The sequence below is a fragment of the Carassius auratus genome, chromosome 28, assembly GCF_003368295.1.
Source record: "Carassius auratus strain Wakin chromosome 28, ASM336829v1, whole genome shotgun sequence".
NCBI lineage: Eukaryota > Metazoa > Chordata > Actinopteri > Cypriniformes > Cyprinidae > Carassius > Carassius auratus.
In genome coordinates, this window is record NC_039270.1 from 9,056,721 (window position 1) to 9,069,341 (window position 12,621).

At 39.5% G+C, this 12,621-nt stretch overlaps 1 protein-coding gene across 1 annotated transcript in view; it reads right to left on the minus strand.

The window, feature by feature from the left end:
- Window positions 1–11,226, minus strand: part of rapgefl1 (Rap guanine nucleotide exchange factor (GEF)-like 1) — a 34,839-nt gene extending 23,613 nt beyond the window's left edge. Inside the window, exon 1 of the mRNA XM_026207626.1 lies at window positions 9,944–11,226. Coding sequence (XP_026063411.1) covers window positions 9,944–10,325 — 382 coding nt within the window. The 5' untranslated portion in view covers window positions 10,326–11,226. The remainder of the gene's footprint in view (window positions 1–9,943) is intronic.
- Window positions 11,227–12,621: the final 1,395 nt, after the last annotated feature.

The window sequence follows — 12,621 nt, forward strand, 5'->3', positions numbered from 1 at the left end:
ACACAAACACATGCACACACACAATCCTTGTCAAATATAGAAACTGCACATGTATTCTCTACACCAACACATGCTTTCGCACAATGAGAATGAAATGCATGAGGGAGATCAGACGGACACCCATCGGTCAGACAAGTGAAAGCACTCCCTTTTCACTCTTTCATCTTAAGGTCAAGAGAAGCTCTTATTTCATATTCCTGCTGCCTTCAGACGATGGGAGGAAACGGGGAGTGTGCAGCTGAAGGCCGTCTAGAAGAACTTCAGTTTCAGCTCAAATGACCTGGATGAGACTGAACTGGGACCAAACTCATTTCACAATCTTTGTTTTGAAGTTTTTACATTAACATTTAAGATCACATGGAGAGCAAATGGAGACTTTTACTTAAATGGACAGTTCACCCAAAGATGAAGAATATGTCACCATTTCATGCCTTTTCTAAACTTTTATACTTTATATCTTCTGCAAAACACATAATACATTGTCCAGACCAAAGGTGAACCTATGCAGGAGGCCCCAGGCAAAATTAATCAGTGAGGCCCTTCTAAAAAAAATTAAATAATAATTAAAAATCCCTAGAGACATAATTATACAACATACAAAAAGTAGTCAAAACACATCTAATAGACCATAAATGTCTATTTTTTTAAACACACAAAAATATATATATGGACAAAAAACTAAGATATTTAGAGAGAAAAAAAAAAAATCTATAAATATATATATATATATATATATATATATATATATACTTTTATGTTTCACAGAATAAAAAAAAGTGATAAAGGTTTGGAACCACATGAGAAGTAAAAGATGACAGAATTATAATTTTCGAGTGAACAATCCCTTTAATTAAATGCCAATAATGTCTCTCTAGAGTTTCTAAAGTTTTTATTCCCAATCATTTCTCAAACTGTGCTCAGAATTGCCAAGATAGCAAAGTTTGTGAACAGAAGTCTGAGATTTCTCTATGAAATCTTACATTACATGGGCCTTCCACCTTTTAGAGTAAATCAAAACAAAAAATCAAAATAAAAAGGATATACTTTGTGTTTTTAGATATTATATTATATATTTCAGTACAGGCTGACTTACGTCCTCATGCCTTTAATGCCAGTCTCCATTTACGCATATAGCGGATGGACAATAAAGCTAACTTATATTAACGCATTTAGGCCTAAATACTTCGTAAACTTCATAAAAAGAGCTGAAGGGCAATTATAATTGGCCAACCCCTAACAACAGATCCTTAAATAAAACATAACCAAAAGACAAAAAGAGCAACACTTGAGCAGTTGCATTTTCATATATACACTGGGACACCTCCAGGTTAGGGGTCGCGGGGGTTCACGCTCAATCAACGGCTGTCAGAAAAGAGTCCCAGCTGCACGGATGTGGTCAGTGTGGATTGTAATCAGCTGGAGATGTGAGATTGGGATTTCAGGAGAGCGTAATGGAGAGGACCAGGGTGGCGTTACATAAACCATGATAGACACTGCGTTACCATGGAGGCCTTATCACATCTAGACCCCCCACTACCCACGCATGCTCTCCTTTCTCTTCCTCGCGCCGTCTTTTCTTCATCTCTCCCTCGCTCACGTTGGTGCCTTTTGGCATGACGCGCCGTGTGTGTGCATTTGTGCGTGCTTTGATGGTCTCTGCTCATTCTCTGAGGCTGTATGCGCTTGTTCTTCGTATCTGCTTTATCTCGACCCCCCTGCACAGAACCCGTCCATTCTGGGAGGGATTTCACCCTTCAACTCCCATCTTTTCTTTGGCTCGTAACACAAAACACCGTCATTCACATGCAAATCTCCTCTGGCGGGCCGCCAACTAGAAGGAAATACACAATCGCCACAATTCCTGAAACAATCTTTTGAAATAAATGAAAACTTCCCATACAGTTTGGAAAGAAGAAAGCAGGTGCAAATAAAAATACATGCGCAAAAGCAAGAAAGAGTTCGTGTCAAGCCACCAGCCTGGCACAAAAAAACACCTTACGGCCTGTAAACTAAAACAGAGCTTGCTGAATTTAGAAGCATGCCACTTTTTTAGGTCTAACCCAGTTGAAACTAGCCCCAGGAGAGATTTTACCTAGATCAAGTCTGCTCTCCGGTCAGATGGGAGAAATGATTTGAAACCTCTGCAGCTGGTATTATATAAGATGAAAATGAGAGAGGTGTAGCTCTAATAGCTCAACAACATCAAGATGTGCCCACATGAAAGCATGACACGACAGATCTCAACAGGAATATCAGTGAACACCCATGCAAACAAATCCAAACCCACTGCAGAGGTAATGGAGTCATTTTGCACGCTTTTGTTTGCCATGTGCACAAGCGCTGAACCGCTGGAGGCAGAGGCTTGATGCTGCTATTAACCAAGGCATCATTTTCTCACAGCATTTATTGAACTCGAATGTGTTCAGTTTTATCACAACATTTCTGCCAAAATGGTATGAACATTTATTCAGACTGTTACACATGTAAATCATTCAAAAGGTATCAATGTTACAAACGTTCAGATAAATTCAGATCTTTTGACTTTTATATTTATATTTTTTGTTTGTTTTCAACATTAATAATAAAAAATGTTTCTTGAGCAACAAATTGGCATATTAGACTGATTTCTGAAGGATCATGTGACACTGAAGACTGGAGTGATGATGCTGAATATTCAACATTGCATCATAGGAATAAATTACATTTTAATATTTACACAAATAGAAAACAACTTTTTTAAACTGTAATAGTATTTCCTAATATTACTGTTTTTATTGAATTTTAGGTGAATAAATACAGCCACATACATACATACGCATAAACTTTCTTCTGAAAAAAGTGTCACTTTCTGCCTCCCCTGGCTCTTTTTCCTGCAGGCGAAGAGCGAACACACACCCAGCTTGTCATCACAGTGAGAACGGCCCCAGTACTTCAAAATAGCATCTAACACATGTTAGATTAAGATGATCATCAAAGCTAAAAGCTCCTCTTTGCCTCGGTTTCTAAACGGTCGTGTATATAATCATCGCCCTCCTCCACTAGAGTGAAAGAACTAAACAAATGAACTTCATTGCCTTTATAGTATGCAGTGATTGATATTACTTCTCCCTACGCTCGTCGCTGTCTGCATTACTGTTTATTTCTGTGATCTCAAAGCATGGGAAGCTGCTCGAAGGCTCTGTATCTTCTTTGGTAAGCTGCTTCGGAAGGAGGCTTTCGTTGTGCGACTGCTTCTTGGTGGGAGTGATCACTGTGTGCTAATCACATCCTTCTCTCTAGCAAGCAGGAGGCTGTTTTCAGGCTGTTATTATGGCTGTCGGTCAAGCCACTGATCTGGGAGCTCGAGGCCATCTGTGTGCGTGCGTGTGCGCGTGTGTTTGAGTGTGCAAACTGCGTGGTGAAAAAGCGCAACCTCTGCTGTCACTTCAAAGGGGCGTCACGTGGAGTATTTGCTATGGTTTGATTCAGCCTCTGACTCGCACTGACTGCAATGCTGCTTTTGTAATGCAGAATGAAAAGAGCGGAGAGAGAGAGAGAGAGAGAGAGAGAGATTAGAAGTGGCGCCTTATAATCACTTTCAAAAATTGTGTCTATGTAGCCAGAGTGTGATATTCTGCGCTAACATCAGGGCATGAATTACAGGGGTTTGCAAAGGGAATATGATGATGCCTAAAATTAGACATGACCCACCAAGAGAAGGTCAAAACTAAATTATTATTTGTTTTAAATGTATGTATATCACCAGGGTTTTCAAACGTCAGTAAACACAAAAGTAAGATCACAAGGTAATACAAGTATGAATATTCACCTTGTGATAAATAGATGCTCGCAACCTGAAATAGTGTTCATCTGATGAGTTAACCATAGCAACAGTGGACTTCCTGTGCAATTTCCTTAGGTTCGAATTTAACATTAACACACACATGCACACGCACATATACATATATATATATGGATACATTCAATTTATCAAGTTCTTCTATTCCTTCTGAAATAATTATCACGGTTTCCACAAAAATATTAAGCAGCACAGCTGTTTTCAACATTAATAAAAATATTAAGTGTTTCTTGAGCAATAAATCAGTGTATTAGATTACATACATACATATACACAAATATAGAACAGAAATGTTTTAAAAGAGTGTTTAGAGTTGGTTAACAAACTTTACTAGGGGCGCCAAAGAGCAATTTAGCCTGCACTCAACATATTTCCAATTCAAAAACCTCATAACGTGCCATAAAAGACATTGCATAATTCCAACACTGCTTTCCACTTCTCCCTCTGTTCCCTCCTTCTATCTACCTCTTCCTCCTACACCTCCACCTCCTCTGAAGGCGGCAGTTGCCATGTGAACAGGTGCTGCGTCCGAGAGAGGCTCCTTTTACACTGGAGCATTTCGGCTAAGAGGACTAGGAGGACCCAACATGCTCACACAAATATCCATTTCATAACGTGGAGAAAATAGCATCCCAAAACATTTACTTGGAAAACAATATGTTTCTCCACTAAATTCTGAGGCAGCACAACATGTATCAAAAGGCAATCCCAGAATGCACTGTGCCGAGCTCAGAGAAAAAATACATCCAAGATGGTGGATTCTAAATTATGTTTTCGTGCTCAAAAGCTCAATATAAATAACTAATTTTCTCCTACATTTGGGGACATTCTCAGAACGAATGTGCTGATGTTCTTGCAAAGTTCTCTCAAAGTTATGAGCAAACATTCTTCCAGTAATGTTATCAGAATAGCCATTTAAAGTGATCTGGACTTCAGTAATGTTCTCAATATGTTAGCACAAAATAAGTAATTTATGCATCATTCATATGTCCTATGAATGCTATGCTACTCATATGCTCTATTTGCTTAAGTGAGCGTTGAGTTGCATCAGAAGTTGCCCATGCAGGAACAGTGCAAACGAATCACATATCAATGTAACAAACACTTGAAACTGCCCTACTGTATACTACCACCCCCTCCACAAAGACATCAGTTCTGCAGAATTAACATACATCAAGATAAACAAGTTCAAAAAGCAGAAAGTCGAGGTGGACAGCTAGCTACTCTTCAGCAGAGCGCTGCCCAGGTGCGTGGAGAAGCACAAACTGAGTGGGCTAACCCTCAAGAATCAAGAAGAAGGGGGGCGAGAGGGTGATAGACACAGAACGAGAGGGAGATATCTCGCCTTTTCTTATGGTGTTATGTAAAGCCTTGCAAAGGGAGGCCAGTGAGTGGGCAGCCATTCCACTCTAATCCCTCACTCTTTTCAAAAGAAAAAAAAAATGCCAGCATTCCTCCTACACAAATACACTCTCTCCGACTGCACTTCTCCCTCTCTCTCTCCCTCCATGCATTTCTTTCTTTCTCCACTCTCGCTCTCTTGCTGAAGATTCTTTAAAACACCCTCAGGATAGTTCGGACCCACAGGAAAGCAGCACATAGAGAGCGGGGTGGTCCTTATACAACCAGGCCTCAGTCCAGAGACTACCAACATCCTCATAAACCTTCCTTTTTGATGAAAAAGCAAATCAGATATAATAATACTCAAAGAAATCTTTGTGCATATGACTACAGAACTTTTTGAGCCAGGCTTCTGAGCTGCAAATGCCATCACTGGGGAACCACTGGAAAATGCTGATTGACACCACAAGAACGCACACAGTCCCAACCCTTCACTACCAACAATCTTCAGATGTGAAAGGCTTTTAAGAGTATGGCTGGAACTGAGAACAAATTTTCATTCATTATTTAAAAAATACAGAATGACATTTGGCCTAGCTGGTGGTTTTCACGCATGCATTATTCTGCCTGTGCGGATATACAGTAACGACGCTGCTTGAGTGAAAACAGCAAAAACAGACAACGCAATAAGTGTGGTAGTCAATTAAAAAAAGTCATGAAAGGTGCACTGTGCATCAGGACTGATACGCAAGTTGTCAGAGTCCTGAACAAATGATTAATTTGAGAATTAATCAAAAACAAAAAGCGCAACCTGTGTAGTCTAATAATCAAATGTATGACTCTAATGACTTTTTAATGCAGACCCTTACAGCTTACAACTAACTGTGAAACTTAAATCAGTTAATCAACTGACCAGCTACAAGCCAATCTGATGTACACTCTTAAAAATAAAGGTTCTTTGTCGTCATCAATGGTTGAATGGAACCTTTCAATGCAGAAAAGGTTCTTAAAAGTAGAAAAAGGTTCTTTAGATTTTTAAAATGTTCTTGAAATGGTTCTTTTAGAAGCTGTTCACTGAAAGATTCTTTTTGGAACCAAAAATTATTCTTCTGTGGCATCACTGCGAAAACACCCTTTTGGAACCTTTATTTTTAAGTGTGTACATTGCACCCAAATGGTGTAGTTACATCATCTACCAGGAGGACATTTTTGTTGACATCAACAAAAAAAAAAACATTAAAGCATGAAGGTACAAGCCATTCACCTCGGTGTATAAAAGTGGAACGAAATTTCCCAAAATTGGCAACCACCACCACTAAAGAATCACATAGCCATTACACTGCTCTTGCCCTGCCCACTGGAACGGTGTTCTGACATGCCAGCCAACAGAACTACTGTTGCCTCTGGCTCACAACTGGATCGGCTAAAGGTAAACAAAGTTATGTAATGATCAACCTGCTAATCTGGGTTCAATGAGCCCTACCAAACCACTCCATTACACACACTCATGAGGTGTCCGTGCACATTCCAGAGACAAAGCGGTTTTGTAGGTGTGTTCCCTTGGAAGAGCACTAAATTAGGTTCTTGAGAATCATGCATTCCACATATTAAACGCAAGATATACAAGTTAAAAAAGTATATACTCTCTAAAAAATTAAGTTTCGTAATTGCCATTAATGACCTTTGACATCCATGGAATCTGTCTATTGCACAAATGTCTCTTTATATCGGAAAAAAAAAGTTCTTTAATTTTTTTTTTTTTTAAGGTTCTTCTTACATTAGTTCTTTTAAGAACTAATCACTGAAAGGTTCCAAGGGAATCCAAAATGGTTCTTCTATGGCATATGGATCCATTATTTTTATGTATAGGTTATTTCAAAGTAATTTTAACTTGCAAAAATGGGATCCAAAATGTAGAAGCATCTACAAAGTGCATCTGTCTACAGTTACTCATTTGGTCAACAGCTGAGCTGTTTGTCTAACACTGATGCATCAGGACTGATACGCAAGCAGTGTCTTATTTCAGTGTTACCTCTTGACCCTGGATCAGTGGACTTCCCTCAGTCCATAATCCACAGTCACTCCATGGACAACAACACTAGATGAGACAAATTGCAGGCCCATTGTTGGCTAATCCAGGATTAGTGGCACTTTTTCAAAATTTCCCAGACCTCAATTGTGACAGAGAAAATGTCAGTTTTATCTAGAGGCAAGGCATCCCCCTTCACATAAAAAAAAGTGAAACAGGTTGAGAATGAGGCCAAATGTCTCAGTCTGTGAAAAAAAATGAAATCTCTCTGATCTGTTCTCTGATATAGAGCAGAGGTTCAAGATAAATTGCTTAAAATAGCCACCAATGGAGGAAGAGAGACGTGAGCTGTCAAGTGCCCAAAATGAATGACAGTTTAGGTCAAGGCGTCAGTTTATAGGTTATCAAGGGCTCACACATAATGTGCATGTTGATTGAGAACTAGTGTAATATTTCAAGCCGTATTTACAAATGAAGGAAATTCAGTTTCAATGCAAAATTTCAAATAAAGACGTCAAATTCTGCATGTCCTTCAAATGCTTCTAGGTTTTTAGCTTTTGCTTTATTACACATACAGTCTGCCTCAATTTAGCTTGATGTCCGCATAAACCTTTCCTCACCTTTCTACTATCCACACAGGTAGAACAGTCCAAAGGAAAAAAATCAACTAAACTATCTATCATCATTATTTACCTTGTCTATATAAACGGGACATTTTATTAGTAACCACAGATCCCAATAACGCATTGAACCAAGGCAAACTGACCATCTGGCCATCGATTACACATCAAGCATAATTCTCTCTTTATGCACAGGTCCGGCACACTGTCGAAATCCCTCCAGTTTCCATGGTTACTTCACAAAAACACTCTAATGCACATTTGCAAGGGAGAACCGCTGCATGGCTGAAAAGCATCACTGCCAATGAATGTGTGCGAGAGCCATTCTTCATAGCATAAAAGTCCTGGGACTTACAGGAACAGGTAACATGTATGCACTTGTTAAAGACACCCCATTCCTATCACAACAACATCACAGTTTGTCATTTCCCTGTATAGTGTCCTTTGTCTGAGGCTTCAATAGAAATCCCCTCACTTGGAACAGGAATTGATTCGTTCCTGGTGTTTTCTGCACACAGGTGCTCAGTGCTGTTTGTGGGTGTCATGTGCGGGTGGCAGCAGCTCGTCGGTTCATGAAACACCCATAACACCAATTTGAGGAAAGACACAAAAGAAAACCATTTCATATTTTCCTTCTGTTGACATAAGCGTTCCCATAGTCAAGGAAATACCCTGGCACCGCCCTGTTTGAAGATATTCCCAAGCCAGTTCCTCATTTAGTGATTGGGTCTGTTATTGACAAATGTGAAAGCACTTTGTTTTATGACATCACTATGTCCGACCTTTTGATGTGACCTTTTAAATGTTGTCAGTGCTCAATGAAACTCAAGGTTTACGACTAACCTTGACTGCCTATCTACAATACAGCGGTCCACTGTCGAGCCACATTTCTGTGAAATAAAGAGGCTACAAAATGTATTTATAGATCATATAATCATAGCTACAACAAGATTTATTTTCCTCAGTGGTGTGAAACTCAAACTGTTTTGTTCATACGGCCCAAATATTGCCAGTATTACTAACTATTTTTGTAATAGCAGTGACTAACATCTGTAACCATAGGGATGGTAATTAAGGAAATAACAGAAGTGCTAACACATTATATTACATAACAGACAACTAGTTGTCAAGTGTGATTCTGTTTACATATCACAGGTTTTCCCGGAAATGCAACAGCGAGGTGAGAAAATTTGAGGGAGTCAGTTTGGTTATATTTATTGCAACTTTAAAGTCTGGTTGGACACACCCACTTTTCACACTAATCAAGTCAATTTAAATAAAATTAATGCTTTGCCATTTTTTTCTTGTTGAATATAATAATTTACTCCAAAGCACCACATTCCCTAAGTAAAATGTTTTCTTTTTACTTTTATTTGATTTTATTAAGTTAAATGTTTTTTTTTTTAGTTGTTTTTTTTTTTTTTTACATTTTAAAAACAGTTTGTGGCATGACATACACACAAAAAATTAGAAGACATGAAAAAAGGGCCGACAATTTAAAAAAAAATTGATGTAGTAGCTCATTAGCGGAATTAGATTTATCGTGATTCTGAAAATATATCCAGCAAAAATCCATAAAAAAAAAATAAGTAACTTTTCTTTGTAAACATACAAACACAACTTATGAAAAAGTTAGGCTAACTTTTAATCACTTATAACTTCTGATCATACAATAGGCCTAATGTGTGTTTCCTTTAAGGCTACGTTAACAAATATGGCGCTTAAAATATTAAAACGGTTTGCAAATGTTTGAAATATTTATCTTACACTTGTATCCAACTTAAAATCCAATTTATTACATTATACGGATTACTGAAATATTATGCGGTAGATTGATGATTTATGTCTGCGCTAAATTTGTCAAATTCGTGCAAGCCGTGAACTAAAAATATGCGACATCGCGTGAATATTAAAGAGCAAGTGAATTTAAAATGCACAGTAATATTGAATAAAAATATGCAGGCGTTGTGGAATCTATTATTATTGTAACCCACCACAGTGCGCGATAGCAACGCAAAGAAACGCAGTTTCAATATTCCTCAGTAAACTAGCTGCTCTTCATAGATCCGCTAGAGAAGCTGTGTCAGTGGAGCATGATGAGTGGACTCGTCTCACCTGTGCAGGAGGCGTACCGCTTCCCCGCCACGCTGTCCAGCAGCGCCAGCGCCAGGTTCTCCGCGGTGTCCGCGGGCAGCGGGGTCCAGTTCGTGTCCAGACTCGCCTCGGAGCTCTGCTCATCACTGGACAGCGACGGGCTCCTGATGTCCGCAGTGGCGGAGGGCCAGCACGGCGCTTCCTCGGTCTCCGGGCTGAACACCTCCCTCGCCGGGCCGCTCTCGGGAGACGTCTCCCTGAAGAACGGCACCACACGGGACAGGCTGGCCCGCCGCCTGGACGCCCCGGTGCCGGTGGCCTTCTCCCCAAAACCGCCCCCACGAGTGAGCGCATTGGTCTGTTTCTTCAAGAATTTTTCAAGAGGCTTCATTCCAGCCGGCATTTTGATGACAGAGATCTCAAGAAGGCCCTGGGTTGCTCCTAATTAACACTCGACGAGGAACACTGACGATGACCGTGTGCACGCGAGCGTCTACATTATAGCTGGATGATGCTCGGTCCCAGCGCGGTTTGGAAAACGCCTGAAGAAGTTCTCCTCCGTTTGTGTTGAGGTGTCAAGAATAAAACACGGCCATGTTCAGTGTCCCAGTTACACAAGTGGATGCTGATCGAGTCCTTACTACGCTAAGGAGAAAAAAAAGCCCAAACGTGTCCCAGGGAAACCCGTCCTCCACTGCAGTCCTTCAGCTCGAGAAGAAGCCTATATGTGGACTACTAGCATTGCCACTGTCAACGAAGCCTTGATCGATGAGCTAATTAGACGAATTATCAGACACACACGATGAAAACAGCAGCAGGTAGGCTGTATATTAATAATGCATATGCATATATACAAATCAGTCTCTGTCAAGATGCTGGACCATATAAATGAATCGTCTTTACCGCAGCAGGTCTGAAAGAAACGCGCTCCTGTCGCAGAAAACTCGATGCTGAGGAGGATTTCGCGTCTGGAGATCCCTGACCGGTTCAGTGGAATCCGTGTTTGGTTTTCTCTCACGGTACCGATTGTCTCTGCGCCTCGAGTCCGCGCAAATACTGCGCTCCGTCTCTCTCACATACAGTATAGATCTCTCTCTCTCTCTCTCTCTCTCTCTCTCTCTCTCGCTCTCTCTCCACCCGCCTTCTCTGCAGCCGAGTGCGTGTGTTATTGGTGGTGTCAAGAGCTATTGCTCAATTGCTTTGAATCGCAGCAATTGCAGTCACAAGCTCACATACTAACGCCGAAGAGCCCACAAGGAATGAGTATTTGAATACGCGTTTGAATTTGTTATGATCATCCGGGGCAAAATGTGACGTTACACGTGGTATCGAAAAATTGTAGAACTGTTCAACTATTTACTTTATTGGTAACAATACCACTGTGTTTATAGGCTGCTACACTTGTCCAGATTAAATTAGTTAAAAGTCTGTTACCCCTAAATTAATATTAAGTACAAAGAATTCTTCAGTGGTCAAAACACCGTTTGGGAACATTTATTTTTAATAGTGTAAAATCAATTTGTACAGAATGAAATAACTTTTTGTGCATTGTAAATAGTTCTATATAACAGTGGGAATTTTGTCTAAATAAAACAAATAATAATAATAATAAAAAAAAAGATTTAAAATAGTAAAAAATAAATTATATAGACATTATTAAAAATAAAGATTACTAACTAATTGCATGAAAATTCATTAAGGAAGAACCTGAGACTTAAGTCCTGTATCAATTACAGTTGGCATGTGTCATTTAGGTCTATAGTTGGCCAGCTGTCTGGTTTCAGATTGCCCAGCTGGAAAACACAAAAAAGGAGTTATCTCCTCCACAGCCACTTCATGAAAACACACGCTGCATTTAAGAGTCTTTAATCAAAGGAGAACAAGCACAGACACCATCAGACCTCGGGCCTGGTCAAGACACGAGTGGGTTATAGTTGTGAGCCAATAGGGTAAGCAACTTCATTATCAGTATTAAGTTACATTTAGCAGGCCATACGTGGTGTCTTGTTCAAACGTCTGTCAGGAAACAGTATCCCGAGACATCTATGAGGGGTAAATATGGGATCCGGTAACTGTCGGTGACCGCACTATGCTGGCCACTTAATTGAATAGGGGGTCATTTTAACATATGGGAATAGAAAACAAATGTGTTTAATCTTCTTAATAGATCAGCTGTTTTGAAATATTAATGAGTTATGTGGTTTATAAAATGCATAAAGAAACTATTGTTGTACAGCATTACCAGTATGGTCTCAAAACTCACAAAACGAATCAAATATTGCATAAAACTAAATCTTATGTTAGTAATCTTTTCCTTAGTCAATTTACATATGTACTCGATGTTCCTTCATCTGAATACATTTGGAGAAATTTAGCATCGCATCACTTGTTCACCAGTGGATCTAATGTAGTGGATGGGTTTTGTCAAAAAAAAAAACAGTAAAACAATTTGAACTTCAAATCACTGCTTCTTTATAAAATATGAATCCTCTGTCCATAATATTGCTTTCTCCGGTGAAAAGTTGTCTTGTCTGAATCAGGAAATATGCACAGATCAAGCACCATACAAAAGTGAAAACGGTCCAAAGCTACTGATATATGTGAAATATGTCACTGGATTTTGATATGAAAGGACAACAGGGAATGTTCATTTTTCTATTTTTAGGAGGGAGTTTTATAATGGATTACCGACTGGTATT